Source organism: Porites lutea, chromosome 7 (genome assembly GCF_958299795.1).
Source record: "Porites lutea chromosome 7, jaPorLute2.1, whole genome shotgun sequence".
NCBI lineage: Eukaryota > Metazoa > Cnidaria > Anthozoa > Scleractinia > Poritidae > Porites > Porites lutea.
In genome coordinates, this window is record NC_133207.1 from 21,494,965 (window position 1) to 21,516,817 (window position 21,853).

General features: G+C 38.6%; 1 protein-coding gene across 2 annotated transcripts; it reads right to left on the reverse strand.

Moving 5' to 3' along the window:
• Positions 1-1,429: 1,429 nt before the first annotated feature.
• On the reverse strand, positions 1,430-17,613 carry LOC140944039 (uncharacterized). Of its 2 annotated transcripts, XM_073393143.1 has the most exons (15): positions 17,555-17,613; positions 13,734-13,856; positions 11,344-11,508; positions 10,722-10,847; positions 9,864-9,921; positions 8,974-9,113; positions 8,491-8,559; positions 7,728-7,809; positions 7,098-7,204; positions 6,432-6,548; positions 5,367-5,454; positions 4,708-4,862; positions 3,860-3,949; positions 3,075-3,239; positions 1,430-1,889 (listed from the first exon to the last, which is right to left on the reverse strand). In XM_073393143.1, exons 1-15 carry the CDS (start codon positions 17,603-17,605, stop codon positions 1,713-1,715), a joined length of 1,713 nt encoding a protein of 570 aa, XP_073249244.1. In that variant the 5' UTR covers positions 17,606-17,613; the 3' UTR covers positions 1,430-1,712. The 2 variants fall into 2 exon arrangements, with proteins under 2 accessions (XP_073249244.1, XP_073249245.1); XM_073393144.1 differs by lacking the exon at positions 6,432-6,548.
• Between the last annotated feature and the right edge of the window lie 4,240 nt (positions 17,614-21,853).

Here is a 21,853-nt window from a genome sequence, read left to right on the forward strand (position 1 = left end):
GGTGAGACTCAATGTGTTGGGAATGTGCATAACGTAAGCAGTACGCGTGTTGCTGAGTTCGACCTCCTCTCGGAGAACCTCGATAGTGGATGTTTAACTTGTGCTTACTCACTTTGATTTTCATGTAAACACTTTCTTTATCACATTGTGTCCTAAATGTGACATCTCGATGTAAATTCTGTAAAAACGGATTTTTTAATACTTTCTTCCCCCTTTCACATACGTTCTATTTTGAAACTCGCCCCAGTCCTCTCTCAAAAATCGGAGAAAATGCGTTTGGTGCGCACTTTCTGCAGCTCTACCGCAAAAACCAGTGCGGTGACCCCCATTTTTTATTTCATGATTTTAATAAGGACAGTGCTTCCTTTCGATGAGAAAAAAATTGGCACAAATCTATGTTCAGTTTTTTGGCAATTTTACTAAATTGTACGGATTGAGCCATCACGGGTCGAAAAGCGCGCGTCCAATTTAATTCTACTTTGGAGCGTAAAGTAAAAACAAGGGCATTAAAAGGCATTTTTCTGGTACGTAAGTGGATAAACAATACATTAAAGTCAAATTTTGTGCGATACCACATGCATCATCGAAAAAATCTCTCCTTTTTGTCTAGTTTTGCGCTACCCGCGGTTTTTGTAAAAGGGTCCTAAATAGCCGTATTTGTCAGCATTGTGACGTCAAAACGAGCACGGTGACCCCCACTTTTTATTACTTTTTCATCATCTTCTTGACTTGTTACATCAGTGTACCAAGTTTAAGCTAAAATCTATGTTAGGTTCTTTTACTATGGAATCACCTTAAAGGCTAGTTTTCTATGTCGAACGCAACCAATCACTTTCTTGGACTCTCTGTCTTAAAAAAATATGACTAAATTTCAAAATTTTGACCAATACCATAGACTAACCCTTTTGGAAGAATGCAAATTTGTTGACTTTTTTAAATCAATGTTTTTATCGTCTAGAAAAGCTAGTTTTCTATTTAGAACGCCACCAAACACTTTTTCTTGGCATATTTGGCCTGAAGAAAAGAGATGAAGAAATTTCAAAATTTTGACAAAACCATGGACTAACGTCCCTAACCGTAACCATAACCTTCGGAATGTTTACTTTTCAACCAAAGTGACAGAGACGAAAAGAAGAAGAGGAAGAAACAAATTGTTATCTGAGCCAAAATTTCGAAAGATGCTGATTAAAATCCATTATAACGAGGGTAAGAACAATACAATTGTGCCGTCGGGACCGAGAGAGGTGTCCGTAAGCCATAATAGCGGGAGTTTTGTATCAAAATGTTCATTTGTTTTATAATTAATAAACAGTGCTGGTTGCGCGCGGCTTATTCATTATTCTCCATGCACATGGTTTTGTGTTTTGTGGTTGTTTTATGACTGGGCAAATTAGAACAGAACAGCAATTTATAACAGACATTTTTTCCTTAACTTTTGCTTTATTACTTTTCACTTTGTTGTGCTGTTCTTCCATAGAGGAATGTTTTATAGCCAATATTCATTAACAGCGTAATCAAGCGTACATTCATTCGTTCCAACCATCGTTAACTATGTTCTAACGGACATTCGAAGAGTCCGCATATACTTCAGTTCCTGTGAGTCATCGACCCGTCAAGTCCAAACAATGGGAAAATTCCTCCAATGGATGGTAAATCTGTTTATTTCATCTTAAACTCCATTTCAAGTGTTCGATGTAACCATATCAAGACTCTCACGAGCCTTGTTGTAGAACTACATCACGTGACTTGCGCCTCAGCACCGTTCTATCAACGGTCCCTTTAGAACGTTTTACTTTAACCTGCCCAGTCTTCTTAGAATGTCTTGCTTGCTCTTTTGGCAGGTTGCGAACTTCAATACTTTTCAAACACTGGTTTTTTCTCGCCGCTTCCTAGGGAAAAAAAAAGTTGCAACCTTCATTATTTTATTTTTTGTCAATTGGACTTTGCATTTAAAACTGCAGACGAGATGTCACAGTATATTCAAGGAGTGTTACCGTGAAATTCCGAAAATAAGCCCCGGGGCTGATATTTTTCAACGGCCCTTTTTGTGGGGCTTGTTTTTGGAGGGGCTTATCTACGGAGGGAAATTTGCCTTTCAAAATCAATAGGGCTAGCCCTATAGTTGGAAGTAAATTTACCGTTTTTGCTTTGTTTTACTTTGTATTTGAGGGCAATTTTCCAAGTACAAGCCTCCGGGGGGCTTATATTTGAAGGGGCTTATACATGGAGGGGCTTAATTTCGGAATTTTATGATATGCTGTTTGCGGCTATTCACAACTTTTTAACTTTTTAGGGTGTTAGAGAAATTATAGTGTTTGAGGCCCCTCTCGATTTAAAGTTTAATAAATTTAAAACCATTCAAGCTAGACCGACCAACTTAGCGACTTCGCTGCAAATTTCGCTGGAAAATTTTTTAAGTCGCCGTAACGCTTCATCAAATTTATTATGACTGTTTATATACTCCAGGCATTTTAAAGCCTAATTCGAGAAAAAACTTGAATTTAAAATGACCAACTGGCAGGTGCTGGGTTCAAAATTCAAAAGTGTCTATTCCTGATCAGGAGTGCATCGTTACGGTGGTTGTATCATGAGCGGTTTTTAAGATATAGAGGGGGGGCTCCGAAGCCCCCAGGTCGAAGGAGCGAAAAAAGCTCGGTCTGAAAGGGGTTGACGTTCGGGAAAAATAACTTGATGATAAAATTGCAGTTTTGCGTCAAACAAGCACTTAGCCAAAGATTACAAATACCAAAAATCAAGTAGGAAAAACAACTGACACCTTCCTTAACAAGCTTTAAAAAACACCCAAACAAACAATCAAGAAACACATCCATCTGTCCGTGCCTTGTTTTGTATTTGCTGTGCCATTTATACCTTCTTTTAATATTTCGAGGGGGTTATTTTTATGTTTCACTCAATTTTGCGGCACTTTCTACTTTCTGAATTTTGATAAATTTTGTGACACAGCGCCTTTGTAAGAGAGATAACTGTACTTATCTATACTCTGATACTAGATACTAGCTGCCAACTATAAAAAACAAACAAACAAACAAACAAACAAAAAAAACAATTCAAACCTCGATTGCCAGGGCCATTCTCACATCTCTGTTATGTGACATTAGGCTCGTGGCCATAGCGACGTCATCCTGCCTCGGAACAGTCCTTACGCGACCAGTTCTTCCCACGCGGTGAATATAGTCCGTGACACTTATTGGAAAGTCGAAATTGATCACATGATTCACCTGTTTAAAAAGATATCGAAGTTATATTTAATTCAAGTTTAACTCACAAAACCAAAGTCAGTAGCAAGCAAAAACGTTTAATCGTACTTGTTGATGCTCGTTTCAACACTTTGTTTAACGTTTTTTGATAAACGCTGCCTAAGTGTAAAGGACCTTCACAGATTAACATTCATTTATTTATTCATTTATTAATTCATGATCAACATTCCACCATTATGAACTTGAAAAACGAATCTTTATCACATCGGCGTTAAGAGCAATGAAGGTGAGTAAATGGGAAGAACGAGGGAAGACGTGGAGCTGGTGAACAAGTCTTCTGAACAAGACAAAGTTAGCTAAACGGTAATATTTAGCGTACGTGCAGACCTGTGCAGTTATCTTGGCTAAACTCTATAGAGCGTTTTCACTCACGTGGCCATCATCTATGCAAATTTATTGGGACAAAAGAAAGCATTTGCATAAGAAAAGAGTTTAACTCCCACAGGACTGGTTTGGGACACCAACATGGCCGCCGTTTCATTGTTTTGGGACACCAATATGGCCGCCGTGACGTCATGTGAAAACACTCTATACTATCAATACAGAAAAGCAGTGATGACGTCAGAAAAACGACATCTTACGTTAGTATCTAAGCCTCTGGACCCTACGTCAGTACAAACAAGAATCCGCTCTTTTTCTTCTTGAAAATCTTTGAACAAGTTGCTTCTTTCCTACAACAGGAATGGCAGACAACAATTAATGCATCCAATCATGCAATTAAAAAATGCACAAAATTGCCTCGGAAGAATGGCGAAGCCTATTAATGTCGAGTACAAGAGTTACGGACAGTTTCATTACTTTAAGATGTATAGGATAAAATTCTATCTCCTCCCCATACACACCAAGGTGCTATTTAATTTATTCTATGAATCAACCAAACAACCAAACAAATCCAGGAGCTATGATGAGTCAAAACGAGTTGATCATAATGAGATCAAGCAAGAGCTGTAATGAGTGAACATACCCGCAAACTACGTTGCACAAAGAGGGCGGTTGTGGCAATGAATAGGAAGAAAGGAAACAAACAGGGTAGGTCTGCATGCCCCCCACCCCCCCCCCCCCCCCCCTGGGTAGATCTACACGCCCCGTCGCCACTGGGTAGATCCCATGGCCCCAAGGGATAGGTCTGCGTGCCCATCCCCACTGTGTAGTCTGCATGCTCTGATCCCCACTGGGTAGGTCTGCAAGCCCTGATTCCAACTGGGTAGGTCTCCGACCCCACTATGTAGGTCTGCATACCCATTCCCATGGCGAGGTCTCCGTTCAAACTGGTAGGGGTAGGTAGGGCACGCCCTGAACCCCACTAGGTAGGTCTGCATGACCATCCCCGCCTGGTAGGTCTGCTTGCCCACCCCCTATGGAAGGTCTGCAAGCCCATCCCCACTGGGTAGGTCTGTGCCAGTGATAGACTACTTCTAAGTTCCTCTACCTCAATAGCAATGGTGCTGTGGAGTTTGATATGCGAGATGCCGTTATTTGTGAGATAATGTCCTATAAAATCACAGCTTGGTGTAGTGTTGCAGAACACGACAGTTCGCCGATTGTGCAACGACAGGTCTTCTCTCAGAAGTTCTAAAAGTTTCTCTGCATGAAAAGAGAGACACAAAACAAGGTCCTTAGTAGCAAAAAGATCATTGTAAATATCCAAAAGGCTGATTTGTAAGTAACGATTGGCTGCATAAACTCCATTCAATTAGAAGCTCTGCTCTCAGCAGTATTTTTACTGGTTGTGGTGCTTGTTATGTTGTACAAAGTGGTTCTAATTATTGAGACTGTACATGAAATCTTAAAGTACACACATTCAAGTGAAAGCTACTGAGCAGTACTTTCTTGTGTTCCTGTTTAGTACTGTTTATTATCCTGTACAAGGTGTTCCTCTATTTCAGGTCTGAGAATGAAATGCTTGAGCCTGCGGATGAAATCCTACAATAGATTTCAAATAAAGGCCACTAAAACAATAACTTTTAGTGGCAATGGTGCCGCCTATATTTCGTGGACTTGTTAATTATTGATTTAATCGTTTTCTTATAATTTTTTTTTTCTGTCGGTGAAAGCGATCAAAATAAATAAAAATTTTGTATTAATTACCTGGTTTATCATTTTGTGGGATTTTCACAAACTTGTGTCTCACATGTGGCAGGATACGGTGATGGCTAGACGTACAAGCCTGTAAATGCTGGAGAGAAGAGGAGAGCAACATTTAAATGGTAAATGTTCACACTTGAATAAGAACCTGAACATTATTGCTAAACAAGAACTCTAACTCAAATATTACCTTTGAAGACTCTAACTTGTCTTTTAAAGGAAAAAAACTTAAGAAACACATCATGCGACTCATACGTTCATTTCTACTCTTGCTAAAAGGCACACGTTTGTCCACTTTTGACAAAGTTTTTCCACCGTAGGCACCGATTAAGGCTTCCCGCGCTTTTGATCACTTTCGTGTTTTCCATAGATCAGCTACACTTTTCCTTACACGTTACCACGGTTTCCAGTGTCACACATTTCCCCCCGTTCTCATTGGTCAGTAGCCACACGTTCTCCGCGCCTTCCATTGTCTACACAATGTGCCGGGCTTCTGTCTCTAGAGGCCAGACGCCACCTGGCGTGCAAGAAATTTGTGACGGAAACTATGCACGCTAGCCCGCTTTACCGCCTAATATCCAGCAGGGTCATCTCGTCGCAAACCTCGTATTCACTGAGGTCAGGACCATCATGCCATGTGTTACCCGGCCGAACTGACCGGTTCTCAGAATTCGTGTCAGTTAAATATTCGCCGTATATCGATTGTGTGTAATAATGTGTATGCGATTTCTACCATATTACTACTTTATTATATTTATGTTTTTATATTTATATATTTATGTTTGTAAGTGCTTTGCCTGACCCTACCTGTAATTCAGAGAAATCTGCGAATGGTGGAAATAAACAAATATTATTATTATTATTATTATTATTATTATTATTATTATTATTATTATTATTATTATTATTATTATTATTATTATTATTATTATTAGTACACGTTTTCCCACTCTTTTTTTCCGCCCATGGACTTGGCCGCCCGCTTTAGCTACCTGTCTTGAAGAAGCATTCTGCCTTACCAAAAGGTGCTAAACTTTTCTTATGACCGATATGCTCTATCTACCCTACCGGTAGAATATCTTGGAGTGTATCCTCGAAAAATTCTTCTGGTAATGTCGCACAGACAACAGTAACTTGCGCGTCTTTAGGTAAACTAGAGCGATGGGACGGTTTGTCTTGTCTTATCTGAGAACAGAATAAATACATGACAAATGCATCAACTACTATTTGCTAAAACAGGCCACAGCCGATGCTACTTCAAAATTAAAACCACTACAGAACTTTGACCTTAAGTCTTCTGGGCCGGATTGTTTGAGAAACCAATGAGCTGTGATTGGTTTATTGTTGCTCTTGGAAACCATCGATATCACAAATCCTCGCGCCAGAACTGCTGCTCCCGAGAAGTCAATTGTGAAAATACTGATGCAGTTCTATGAGTCTGTGCACGAAATCCTGTACTATTACAAAAGAAACCAAACCTCTTTAGCTCTACTTTTACATGGTTTCATTTGGTTTGGGATATTTACCGTACATTTTTGAATTTCAGCAACAGCGGTACTGAAAAGTTATCACCTAAGACTACCTAGCAAATTTTCCCTGAAGTTCAGCTTATTTCCTCTTACAATGACATTAAGCATGTATTGCTTTTCGCCATGTGGGAAATGTGGAGGACTTCGGGTTAAATGCTTCTAAGCTAGACAAGTCTCAGAAAACGCAACCTTCATGTACACTTACGTTGATTGTTTCAAGAAGTTGCATGGTGTCGTTTTTGAAAGTTTTGTCAAACATAGAATCAGCTTCATCAATTACCAGGTAAGACACGTCCGAGAGAAACAATCGACCTGAAGAAGATAATTAAAGATCACAAAACATACTGAACATTTTGAAAAAAAAAGTCAATGGGAGCCTGAATAGACGTGGTGCAAAAAAAACCTAAGAAATGGTTAAAAATCTGAAGCCATTTGAACGGTGACGTCATTTATCACTACGACATGAATCCTTCAGGGTTTTGCTCTCTTGTGCAAATTACGGCCTCCGTTATTTAAACCTCACTGGGTACCAAATTCAAATATGACAGAGAAAACGTAAAGGATTCAGGTCGTGGTAGTGAATTAATGCCGTCGTGCAAACGGCCTTTGTCATACGGCGGCCATTTTGTCCCGAGAGACTAAAATTGCTTTGTTTTACCTGTCTAGCCTCGCTCCCAAGTTTTTCACTGCGAGGTCGAGGGTGGTAAAACAAGGCTTTTTCAGTCTCTCGGGACAATATGGCCGCCGTGTGAATAAGTTCCAATGGCCTACCACAGTGGAACATGGGCGATTTTAACGAAACATATTGTGATCATAAAACCTCTTTACCCTTTACCTCTTTCTAGAAATTCCAGTAACGTTCCTGGTGTTCCGACAAGAAGATCAACTGGAGATTCAAACCCTGACTTTAAAACTCTCTAAGGAAAAAGAAAACAAAATACAACAACAGCAAAACACAATTCATTAACCTTTTTTTTGAGATGCTTCCAAAGAGAAATTACGCCGTGCTGTAAACGCATTGTCCACCCTAGATAAAGATACTTCGCTTAAGTATAATCACTTGTAATAATGCTAAATACGAAAAGAGCTACCATGAAACACTACTTATAAGCACCGGAAGTGGTTCTAGGTTAACGTATAAACGAGACGGGCGTATGTCTGAAAGAGAGATTTTAAGCAGTACAAAACATGTGCATACAAACGAAATAAACGAAAACATATTCATGTTTTATTCATGTTTTACCTGCTTCGGCCGCTTTAGTTTAAGAACAAGGGGAACTGAATGACCTTATGTAGGGGTAACACAAATAATAGGTAAGCCGTAGTTTGAATTGTAGACCACAAATAAAGACAGAAACAAATAATTGAAATTACAAAACGAGTACCCCAATTAGTTGGAGGAAAACCAGTTGGCTATTTGCAAGCGTTACTGAGGAGTTAAATTCGGCGGGACAAATGAGAACAAAACCAGCGAGACTATGTCAGGAAAAAAAGGCTTGGACTTGAAGCACCCAGATTGCAAGTGCAAACCATTCACCGCTCAGTAACGTTGCCCCCTATCAGAACTGGTATATAGTCATTAATCATTTTCAACTTACTAGCTTTCTTCCTCCAGTTAAAAGAGCTGACCGGAAGCGTGCGTTATGAGACAACGACTTTGCCACTTTCTAAAAAAGAAATAGCATAGCTGAAAACACGTTACTTCCACTGACTGCCGAAAGCAGTTTGGTGTTTGTTAAGGACCATCAGAAAAAAGTAATCATGAGTGATTTAAAAGGTTTACAGGCCTAATTGATGACAGATCAGAAGGTAAAAGACAACGAACCCACTTTTTACAAGAGAAGTCTATTCTAATTTGCACAAAGTACTCAGAAATTATCGTAATTTGTTTTCTTGCCGAGAGTTTGTCAAAAAGGAAAAATCAAAATCGTTACGCATACATCGGAAACTGGTTTTGTCATTTCACGTTGTGATCCAAATGGATGGTGATGTATAAATTCATATTTATCAGATGCCACTTACAAAGGCCTTATGCGCTTTCTGACGCGAACAACAATAATAATGAGGATGACACCACTTACTAAAACTTGGAAAGCAAGTTCCCTGTTAGGTAAAACAATAAGAGCCCGAGGTCTGTTAAGACGTGATATCACGCCCTGATCCTGCTCTTCTCGCAGATGGTGAACTATCGGTGAGAGATAGGCGAGAGTCTTTCCTGTACCTAAAATTTTGATAAGACACGTCAACCATCGGTAACATAAATTTACGTTTCCCTATAATGTTTTTTGTTGGGGTACATGGTAGTTAAAAACTAGTTCCTCTCGATTATAATTTATTCGGCATTCAACCACTTGTCACTGGAGCACAGATCAAGTTTAGAAGTCAGTTAAACTCAGTAGAATTAGAATCGTTATCTGAGTACCCTGGACAAGCTCTATCGTCTGCGCAAGCGGTGAGTCTAGTTTAAGAACAGTTGTATATTTTTGGCGTTGGTCTAACGAATTCGTGCGGTTAATACCGACCATGTTCCATCAGAATGTCCGCGGTGGGGATGAAAAAATGAGCACCCACGCCCTACAGGAGCGACAAGCTTACGATACAATCAAGGATCTACGCTTCCTCGCCTTTCGAGCGACAAAACCATGTTTTGCAATCTGCTTATGTGGTACCCACGCAAGATTTCGTCCCCGCTACAAAAACAACAGGCCCTGGTTTCTGTTTTTTATTGCCTCTTTGGGTATATCTATTTTACTGAACTGTAACAGTTAGTGTTCAAAAGGCGGAGATTTAGAGCCGCAGTCTAAGTCGTATTGGCATGCGCAGGGCTTACGATCTAGTGAAAATTAAAGGAACTAAGTCGACAGTAAAGTTTTTCCTCCTGCTTGACTTCGTTACCATAGGGAGATACTCGTCTGATATGGAACATTTAGTTACCCTTAGTATGAGAAGCTACCACAAAAGCAAAAGTTACCTGTCTGTGCGGCACATAGAACATGTTCCCGTTTGAGTATGAGAGGAATTGCCATTCTCTACAAAAAAGTCTTCATTTAGTACTAATGTATTTAGAAGATAGTAGTGACTAATGACCTCATTGTTTTGTACTCCAACCCAAGACTATTATTCCAGCCACATTAGGCTTATTGATTCCTTTTTTGCATTGTGTGGCGTCATTAAAAAAATCAAATTTGAGAAATTTTGTAAATGTACACTATGAAAAAAAAAACCCTTGCCAAATATCGGCCTGTTGGTGCAAATTGGAGGGGAGACATGACTACCATTAAACTCTGATGAATCCGTGCAAATCTTTCTAAAATTAGATTGGGTTGTAACGGTTACGATTCGCGTCTATTTTAGAAGGACGTATATGGAGTCATCGGAGAATAACGCTACTTATATCTCCCCACCAATTTGCACTAACAGGCTCATTTTGACCAAGTGGAAACTTTTTATCTTGTTCTTTCTGGATATGCCAGCCTTTCCTATAATTTCTCAAAATTTAGTTTTGTGACGTTGTGACTTCTCTTCTCTATACGCCTACGACAAGTGTTTTTGAAGCGAAGTTAGAGTGCTTGCTAAACTAAAAAAAGTAATTTTCTATTTTTGTGGTGAAAAACGTCCGCACTCGAGGAAACGCAAAAACTTCCCTTTTTACACTGTATGTGTTGTCCTTTAACGTGAACATAATTATTCAAAGTGCATTGTTTTGTTGCGTCTACGACGATAAAGAAAAACAAAGATTCAATAGTGATTAAAACTGAAAACAAAACTTGAAAACGTAAAGACTACAGAAACTCTGGAACAAAGTTTTAAGCTGTTTTCGGATGTATACCTGAATCATAGTGGGTTTTGAAATTGATAAATCTTTCATTCCATTCAGTACATCCTCTCTTAAGCCAAGGGAACGAAATGAATGACCTGTCACTTTGCTGTTTTCCTCTGATGTGAAGGCAGGGTTCTAAAAAGAATAAAAATTTGGAACTAAAACAAAAATTTTACGCTTGGTGAAAAAATGAAAGATGGTAAATTTTAAGCTCGGAGAAACAAATGTGGAAATGAAATGATCAGCATGTCACGAGCGTGGGACAAAGAAAAAATCTGAGTCTCCGACAGGATTTGAACCTATGACCTCCCAAACACCGGGCCGGCGCTCTATCCACTTGAGTCTTTTACAATTCCATGCTGTCGCTTGAAAAAATTTACTTTCAAAATAGAAGACGGTATATTTAAAGTCTGCAAGTCTACAAAGGCTTAAACACAGACAAAAACCCGAGTAGTAAGCAAGTCAGTCTCTTCTTTAATTGTGACGCTGAGTTCAGATCCTGCAAGGTAAATGCCTTATTTACCCTCATTTACATAACTAACTTTTTAAAAAAAAAACTGTTACATTTTTTTTCTCGCTGAAGCACTTTTCCCATGTTTGGATATAAATTTCCAATTTTCTATACGATTACCTCTGAACACGAGGGCTCAATTATTATCTCTCTGCGTCCTTTAGAAATGGAATCTTCTCCAACAGCTTTTCTTTGTTTTAAGGAAGGGACGTTAATTTTTCGCGCTTCCTGCTTGGCAAAATCTCTCCGTTTTTCCAGGTGTCTTGTAAGTGCAGTCTTCAAATCCTATTGAACAGTTGAACAACAAGTTAAATTAAATGAGCGTAGTTCCTACTTTACTTGACTACAAAAAGAAGAACAAGTCATTTTAAAACAAGGTAAGAGTACCACATTAACAAGGTAAAACAGCAGTTTTTAAAGTTGATGAGGGTAATTAGGGTGACTAGGCTGGCTGGGGTGACTAGGACGTCTAGTGTAATTGGGGTGACCAGGGTAATTTAAATGAGTGGGGTGACAATGCTGACAAGCTGTATTGGTTGACTAGGGTGCGTAGGGTGACAAGGGCTGGGGGGACTTGGGTGATCAAGGTGACTTGGGTGATTAGGGTGACAAGGGTGACTAGGGTGACTAGTTTGACTAGGGAGACTAGGGTGACTTGGAAGCCTTGCGTGACAAAGGTGACTTGGGTGACTAGGTTGACTTGGGTGACTACGGTGACTTGAGTGACTAAGGTGACTAGGGTGACTTGAGTGACTAGGGTGACTTGGGTGACTTGAGTGACTAGGGTGACTTGGGTGACTTGGGTGACTAACGTGACTAGGGTGACTTAGGTGACTAAGGTGACTAGGATGACCAGGTTGACTTGGGTGACTGCAGTGACTAGGGTGACTTAGGTGACTAAGGTGACTAGGATGACCAGGGTGACTAGGTTGACTAAGGTGACTAGGATAACTAGGGTGACTAGGTTGACTTGGGTGACTACAGTGACTAGGGTGACTTAGGTGACTAGGATGACTAGCGTGTCTAGGTTGACTTGGGTGACTAGGGTGACTTGGATGACTAGGGTGACTTTTGGGTGAGTTTGGTGTCATTACTTGGATTACTAGAGTGACTAGGGTGAATGAAAGTAGTGTCCGATAGCCCGGGACTAGTGGATTTTGCTATTGGGCTAGTGGATTCTGTTCTTACAATGTAACTTGCCTGACGGGCAAGTGAGGCATTTTGAGGAATTCAACTTACAGAAGAAGTGTGAAATCAATTCTGCTCATCAAATAATTTTGGGGGATAGTTGAAATGACATTTGGGCTAGTATTAAAGCTTGCCCGACTAACAAGCTGTAAAAATGACTTTCTTTGTACCCTGGTTAACTGGAATGACCATCAGATAGCTGAGTTGACCAGAATTATGAGAATGACTGGGTTCACTGGGATGACGAAGATGACTCTAATACCTGGGAAGACTGGGTTAAGTGGGTAGCCTGGAGATGACAGGGATGACAGAAATGACTGGTATACATGGGATGACTTGGATCAATTGGGTAACAAAATGGTGGGAAGGACTTGAATGATTGGGATGACTAGGATGCCTAGGATGACTGGGATGGCTGGGATGGCTAGGATGACTGGGATGACAGGAACGACTTGTATGACCACGGTGACTAGGAAGACTGGGATGACTTGAATGACAGGAATGACCCAGCAATGATTTGGATGACATGGATGACTGGAATGACTGCAATAACTGGGATGACCGGATGACTGGGTTGACTGGATGGGACGGCTGGGATGATCAGGATTACTGGGATAACCAGGAATGTACATTTCATATTAATGCATTTTAGAAGATCTATAATTTAAGGTGTCTGATATTCTATGTACATGTAACAAAATAACATACAAAGAGTTCTTAACAGAGACACAGTTGAACCCTTTTCATGCAGAGACTGAAGGAAACATAAGGAATGTTTCTGAGCACTATGAAATAACAAATTTTGGCAGTCATTCAAGTTTTTAACATTTTGCATGTAACTTTATAGTAATTAATAAACACATTAGAAGAATAAGCGTGCAGGCTCATGACCCCATACACCTGTACGTGTATTTTTATTGCTGAATAGTACATCGTTATCAAGGGAATTACCTTCAGTGGGTTGAAAGAATAGAAAATATTAGGGCTTACACCCACGACAAAGAAAACTGTCCACAATTACAAGGTGTTCATGAAGCTTTTATATACAAAGCAGGATTTGACTGTACAGGGAAAAAAACTGACAGTCTATTTTTAACCTTCAAAATGAATGTTAAAAAAATAATGATTCCGTTCAACCTCTTAGAAAAAGGTTGTGTAAATGGTTACTTTACAAACTTACGAATTTGCTAAAAAGTACATTGTTTAGTTCCTGGTACAGTGAAGCAGACGTATGTAGCTAACATACAAGTCTTCAGTCATTCTTTCTTGCTTGTAGATTAATTACAAGTCATAGGCAGAAACCTTACAGTTTGGTAACTTACCACAGTTTGTTTCACTGGCTTCACATGTTTAGCTTGTTTGGAACTTCTTGTAGGACTGACCCTTGATCTTGAGATCTTAGCAGCCAGGCGTGATGCCCATCTCACTTTCTTGCAGCCACAAGCCTGAAAGAGACCAGTCTTACTATCATTCAATTTTACACAGTTTACATCAAACTGAAAAAATTATGTTGCCAGCAACAGTGTTGGTAATTCAAACATGAGAAGCAGTAAAATACACTGGTATTTTTATTAGTAACCTGTAGGGACAAGATATAGAACAATTTGTGATGTTAATTTCTGTTATTATACATTGTACTCACTATCTGTCTTCACATTGGCTAAGACCCTACAGCTAAATTGGGAGATCAGTGCAATCTAGATTAGTCAGTTATCTGCTAGCAGATAACTGACTAATCTGTAGGTTTTGCACGCAATGCATGAATTCCAAGAACAATACCAATTCAGGTTCCTAATTGCGACAGTGTGGTTGTCATGAACAAAGGAAACAAAATCTTTTGTAAGCACATATATGACAATTCCCCCATAAAAATAATGTGTAACTAGGAAGTTTGACATTTTAGTTGTACAAAGTGGTATTGTAGTAATGCAAAAAAAGGGGGAAGAAAGACAAAAAAGCGTGCTGCACATGCAAATTTGATTTTGCTAAATAGAATTAGATCTATTGATCTTGATGGCATTTTCATTGCCATCTCCATTTTTCTGTTTATAAGTATTGTTAACCAAAGCTTCACTTTTAGCCCTGGCTAAATCTATATACATGTATTATTAAAGATTTAATGCTCATTTACATATTCCTTTCAATCAAGTTACGCAAAGGCAGGAAATTCATCATAAACACTGCAAAACGTTGTTTGTTTAGACTCATCAAACTGAAGCCAGTTCAACACCTTTCTTTTACTCTTGGTGGAAAGCTCTTTCTTTCTTCATACACCCTCCATGTGGGAGCCTTCCTTAGTGTTTGAAACTGTAGTTCTTCTTTGTCGTTATTCGCTATCTTCCATTTCCTATTCACAAATTTTGGGGGGTGACCTTTTTCTGAAAAAACCATCCAAGCATTTCTGTATCTGATCTGATAAATGAATAAATAGGTTGCACGATGCAAACGAGCCTTTTGCAAAAGATATTAATATTAAGGCTGTGTCCAGATCTCCCCAGCCTGGTTACCATGAGCACTGTGAAATATGCGTTTTTCATGTTGTTCAATCATGCTGTGAGCATACCTTTCAGAACAATAAATTGATCAAGATAGAATACAATGTTATGCAAAAAAGAAACAGGTGTAAGATTTTTCAATGACAGAAATTTTTACTAACCATGTCGGGATAGTAAGGCTCATTTTTAGTATAAACCAAATGTTAAAAACTACTAACCATTGGTTAATGGGTAACCGTCAATTTCGAGCCCTGGGTTTGAATTATATAAGGTACCTGTATAATAATTGGACATTAATTTGGGCAATCAAAAAATTACATGGATACAGGATATTTAGACATGGATTCTGGTCAATTGAGTGTCAAAGGGGAAAACTCTTCTGATAAAAGGGGTTTAATAATCAATATAGAAGAATACAGAGCTAAAGAAAAAGACTCTCACAAGAAATTATTTCCATTTTTTGTTAAACAATGTAATATCGAGCGCCATAGATACAAGGGAAAGCCTTTCCTTTCCATCAAAGGAGGTCAACGTAAGTATTTGTCATTATGCGTTTACATGTACAACAAACTGGCAACAGAGAATTAAGGATATTAAGATACCGGAGAATAAGGAAAGGTACAAATGTACACAAAATATGCAGAGCTCCCAGGGGTCTCACAAATATCCCTGGCCTACTTACAGACATCACAATAACACAAGGATCCGTCTGTCAAATAATCATTAATAACCTGTCAAAAGTTGTAGCCTTACTGAAATGAAACTGGTGCGAAAAGACGCTTCCTTTACAGGAACGCGAATGCCTGATCATAGAGATCAGTGCAGAGATGTACGCTTATGGCAGAGCTTCCCAATGCGCCAGTACTAGTGGAGCTCCATAGCTAAAGACATATGGAAACCTATGGATCTGAGAAAATTTGGTTATGACATAAGCAAACATCCAAACGCAGACTGTCCGTACAACCACTACATGTAAGCCGATGTCAATGTCACATTAGATCTTGCTCAAATATTGACACTAGCCTCGGTGTTTTATTTCTTCCGTTTTACCTTTGCAAAAAAAGCTAAAAAAAGAACCCGCAACTTTAATTCAAAACTTCAGACATTCAAGTCTGAAAAGCTTATTGTTAGCTTTCTCTGCAGTGCGTTAATTCTGGTTAATTGTTTGGAATTGATGTAAGTATACACTTTTCAGTAAATTTAATATTGTTTAATATTTCAAAACGCAGAAAATTTTTCTTTGGTTTAATTTACCAATTTTGGCATTAAAAGTAGTGTTTTTCATTGGCCAGTAGGCTACTGAGAAACTTATTTATGTAAGCCCGTAAAACGTAAATCTCTAGAACAACTACTAGGTGATTGTTTGCAGTTTTCTGAGGGTTTAAAATTTTACCTTGTGCTTTTTAATTTTGAGGGGATATTCAAATAAAGTTACACTTGACCGGTTCAATTGCTTTGCAAAAATCTGTGAATTCATTTTTGCCTGCATTGTATCAGAACTCACCCAGTCTGGGGAAAAAACTGAGAGAATAACATTCCAACATGCTCTCTGCATATTTCAAGAAGAAGCATAATAAGAATAGATTAAATTGAGATGGCAATTTGAGTTAAAAAAGTACATGTTTTGATCATCGAGGAAACGGACAAATAAGTGAAAATTGTGATTGCATGATCAGCATGTGCAACTACACAAACTTGATGTAAACAAAGGTCACAAATGTTGCTTTGAATAACTGTTGCATATTTGCCCCCGAAAAATTTACATTTCAATCAACTGTTCTGTCCTTCGTTTGAACAATATTTTAGCCCTTTCTTTGTTTTCTATTTCAAACCCAATAATATGCAATTTCAGGTTCGGTATAACAGAAGACTTTGAGCTCGATCCCCGGGGGGTACTCTTGGGAATTCCTGGCCTTTAAGAAGTTACGTCATCATTACTTAGATTAGAACAGCAAATTTCTTGCTGTTATATTGTATTGTTAGTTAATCACTAGTCTTAATTTTTATAAATTGTAATTATCACACGGCATGTCTGAAAACCAGCTTGCTGAGCCATTTACCGTGTTTAAATAAAGTTGATTGATTGATTGATTGAACAGCAACAAAAAAGAATTCTTAAAATCCATTTTGAATTCACATATTTCTCTTTGACTTTGACAACTTGGAATTGAAACAATAAATATGTTCGTACACTCCGGTAGTTCCCTTGAAAACCATACCCGTTTGCAGACCAAAAGGAGCAAAGTCTATAACCGTTTTCAGCCTAAAACGGTGCAGAAATCCTATCCTTTGGGGCCGCACCTACCTAGATGGCACTTCAGATGTGTTTGCCGGGTATTTTTTTTCTTAATCAACTGAAACCCTTCCTCAAATGGCTAATGAAATGCTCCAAATGTTAAGTAGGGATTTAAATATTTCTTTTTTCATAGTTTAAAGTTAAAAGTTTGTTGCTTTTATTCGAAGTATATCAACGGAAGCTTCGCTTTTAGCCCTAACTAAATTATAAGCTAAATGCAAAGTTCACGTGCGCTACTACAACCAGCCAAGTAGTAAGCCCTGATTGTCTGACTACAACCTAGAGCGATAACAGTAAAATAGTAGTTAATGGCCTGAGCTATAAAAACTCAGAAAGAAACGTATGTACTTACTGTTTTCAATGAAAGCGACTCAGCAAGACGGAGAAACGACACAGCCGCCATCTTGGAAACATTTCCCAGAAATCAGTTCGGAGTCCGTCAGTATAAAGGATGGACTGTGGATTGCGGACTGCGGACTACGGAGTGCGGACTGTGTATAAAACGGCCGGGGGACCAAGTATAAAACGCGGGCTACGACAAAGAGCTATGATTTAAAAAACTGAGCTAAGTGTTTTTAGGTAAGGTAAAAATAAGGTCATTATATCGCTAAATAACACCAAACGTGGTTTAAAGTTATAAATAAAAACAGCATATTTTGCTTGAGTACCCCTCTATTGATACTGATCAGATTTATTTATTTTATTTTATTTTTTATTTTATTAGCTTCGCCCAAGAAAAAACAAAACAAAAAACAAAAATATACGACGTAATTAAAGGGACAGTGTCCCGATTGTGCCCACGCGCGAGCGTCATCTGTTTTTTTCTTCAAAAGACAATAGAACTGTCATATTGACTCGACAAGATTTCCTTCCGGACCGCACCGCCGACAGAGATTTGTTGTTTACATTCTCAAGTAATATTCTAAACTTTCGAAGAAGTTTTTCGTCTTATTAAAAAATTTGGATCGCGGCACGAAGACTCATCGCGATTTCGTCGCTAGCAGGGACGCCTTGCGACCCAAAAATCTCGTTCCGCTCGCTTTAAAAACAGCTTTTCTAATGTGAGACTCCTGTCAGAGGAGGTCAATTGTTCCAAGTCCAGTTATATTTGCCTGATTTGCTGGCGTTCTAGCCTCAAACATTTGAAAGATATAAATAAAAATGCAATCTCAACGCGATGAATTATCGCAAAGGTTAGTCAAAACTGTATATTATCATTTCATTGCACTTTTTTTCTAAACATGTAGCCCCTGTTTGTTTGATTTTGTCGGCCGTAGGGAAGTTCAATTAAAAGTTTACTAACGCGTCGTTGCAAAACAGTCTGCTTCACGAAGCTTAATTTCACAAGATCTCCTCACTCACATCCACGTCGACGTCTCAATGGTTTCTTTCTTACAGTGTCTATTGTTGCTGTTTCATTTCTGCGTATTCCTTTCACAATTAAAAGCGCTTCCCATCTTTTGGTCCTCCGGCCAACGGCAATAAAAGTATCGCCAAAAACATCCCGATTTCACCTAAATCGAAACTCAACGGGAACAATATATCATTGATCTGTAATCCTGAAAAGTTTTAGTGTAGTATCGAACTCGGCCAAGTGCGATGCAAACGGATTTTTCAAGGTTCTCTTACTCTCCTCCCATCTTTTGATTTCGGGACATCCTGTCCAAAATCAACGTTTGGTGCATGCGCAGTAACGGGATACTGTTCCTTTAAACTGAAGAAGGGGGACGGCAGGGACACCACAACAGCTGAGGCCAATTGCAGGCATGCCCGCGTAGAATAAAAGCTAAAAAAAGAGTGTGAAATGTTAAGAATGACAAAATACAAGAAAAGAGACTAACTACATACAACAAACGATCGGACGAGATAGTAGACTGACACTATTACATTTTAAACAAACAGTCTTAAACGTACGCGGGTCATCGCAGTCAAAAGAAGTGGCTAACGAGGTTTTGTAATAATTGAACAAAACCGATTTAAATGAAGTTAGGGACACTTAACTAAAATCAAATTCGTCAGCGAGACAGTTCCAAATTCTTCAGGCTTTAACGAGAAAAGATTTAATTCTTGTAAGTAGTCGTCTTGCATTTCATGTTAGATATGTATTATACTGTTTTTCATATACATGTACTATAAATTTCTGAGAAAAGCCCTTCCCTTTTTAAGCCTCTTCATATATAGCACTCTTACCCTCCTTCAAGCCAAAAAAGAGGAAACTAGTTCCTGTTGTAAGCTCCGGTGTGATAAAAGCTGCATTTAGTACCTCAACTTCTCGTTCCAGTCTCTCTTACAACGCCTAACAATCTATCCCTCTTAATTGCTAGAAATCTGAACTCGCAGGGTACTTTTTTCTTTGCATATTGTCTCTCAGTTGCTACATTCTTATAGCCGGTTAGGAGTAACGAAATGGACTGCGGTTATTCCCCAGTTTAACTCTGATATTTTAAGTAAAAACACGTTTTATATCTCGTTTGCTGCAATTTATTAAAATGTTCTCCTTAGTGCTTCAAAATTTTTATGAAGGTATAAATACTAACATCACAGCTACAACCATTCTTAAGACAAAAAGAACAATTGAGTAGAAAACCGAAAGTTTAAATTCGCCAATTAATGAGAAAAAGTTCTGTATAGAATCCTCTTGAAAACGCCAAATATGTCTAGAAGTTGCTTATTTTTAATCCTAGCGTTTGCGAATTGTACTAATACAAGTGGTCAACAGCTAGCTGTGTATTAACAGAGTTGAAATTTTCTGCGCTTCCAGCTTTCCAATGACAACTTCCTAAAGAAAAAGCAGCTTATGAAATCGGGAATGTCTGCCTTGTCTCATGCTTCTTGGAATGCCAGGAATACCAGTGCGCATGTCAACAACACAATACCGCTGATCTTGGTTGCTGAGCCAGCGTTGCAGAGATCTTTATCGCAACAAGTGACCTCGCATTCCGCCCCTGAAATGCCTTTTGTTCTTTTGCATACTGGGTTATTTTCCTTGTCGCAGAAGTCTTCGATTGAACAAGACCTGGCATAGACTGTCGTTTCGCCATATTTAGCATAACCTTTCAAGCACTGATCGAGGCCAGAAGGACAGGTCACTTCTTTGTTAGTACACTTATCCCAGGACTCTGCACTGTTGCATTCGTTGCATTTCAGACTTATCACTAAGGAAAACAGAACAAAAACATAATGCCCCTAATCTTTAAGAAAGAACGCATTCATGTTTCCAGAACAGTTATCTACATCATTGTAAAAAAGCACACATACACACATAACTACGAACAACAAAGTCAGTCCCAGTTTAAATACCTTATTCCTGAACTTTTAACGCGTTTAGTTTCCAATAAAAGATGTTTCACGTTATAATACTTAAAGTAATAATAATAATTTAAAAAAAACATGGTTTGACAACAAAAACAGGTAAAACTATAACAAAATAAGATCGAGATGATGAAGTAAGATTCAGTTAACCACAAAAAAGTAATTGTGAAAATGACTTGACTCCGACGAGTTTGTTCAATTTAACAAGCTGGGGGCTTTACCGAACAAGGTAGGATTTTATCGGCTGGTTTTTAACGTTATTTATTGGCCCGTAAGATGCTTGATGGGTCTCAGTCGGGGATTGTCTGTCTTTACCTTGAAACTCTCAACGATTCAGCTCCCTGGATTGCTTTGACTCTCCTTTACGTGTCGATGGGCGACTTTACTAATCATTTTTCATCCCTTTATTATGGCCAATACTTTTAATTTCTTCCTCAGCCATAAAAGCGTTGATGCTTTCAATTTCTAGTAAACAACGACGTAGTCGGCACCACAATAATTCCTGTATAAACTATAACCCCTATATCTAGGTGTGACAACTAAAAATAGTTTTCCTTTCCTTCTAATTCAGAGATTTCAATCTAATAAGTGGCTCGTTTACTGTAATCTCGTATTTTCCTTTGTTTTGTTCCCTTGCAGCCATTTAGTTTTTGGTACGTAAATAAAGTTTATAATTATTTTTTGCACCTGTCAAGCATGTTAGGAGTTGATTGTCCTTTCTGTACTTCTCATTTATTTTTGTTTCGTAACTTAACAAAGACAGGAAAACAATGTAACAGCTGCGAAATGGAAATGTTAAAGTGGCATTTCCCCCACCTATATTCTCTTCTCTGTTTTCTAGCTGTGTTCCTTTGCGAGGTTGCGGTGATGAAGTCAGTTAGTTAACGTATTTTAAGAATTAAAGCAATTAAAGATTGCAGCCTTGGCTGTCTATTGTAACCCTCTCTAGTTTAAATGAGGCATTGTGTTTGTGCTAAAAAACAATAAAACTTAATTAGCGTGTCGACTTTTCACTTCACAGCTTTCAAAACACACATCTTATTTTATGAGTTTGGTAGCCAGGCAGCAACAAGTAAAAAACGGACAGAAATGACCAACATTATAACTGAAATTTATGATTATCAACATTTTGACTAGTTCTCCAAAATGCACTCGGGGTGTTGTTATACTAGGAAATTATCCCTCATGACTGGGCAAGAGGGATGAAGTCTTTTTCAATTGCATGGATTTAGTGACTTCGTTGTTTTTGCGTTGTTTTTATTTAGTATTTTCTTGATCAAATTTGAAAAAAGCAATATATACACACTCGAAAAAGACGAATTTTCTGCTGGGCTGCCTA

Coding starts and splice junctions, on each gene's coding strand:
- LOC140944039 (XM_073393143.1), bottom strand. CDS start 17,605: ATGGCGGCTGTGTCGTTTCTCCGTCTTGCTGAGTCGCTTTCATTGAAA. Junction 9,922..10,721: donor CAAAACCCACTATGATTCAG/GTATACATCCGA, acceptor ACTTTTTTGTAG/AGAATGGCAATTCCTCTCAT. Junction 3,950..4,707: donor ACAGCACCATTGCTATTGAG/GTAGAGGAACTT, acceptor TTCCTGTTGTAG/GAAAGAAGCAACTTGTTCAA.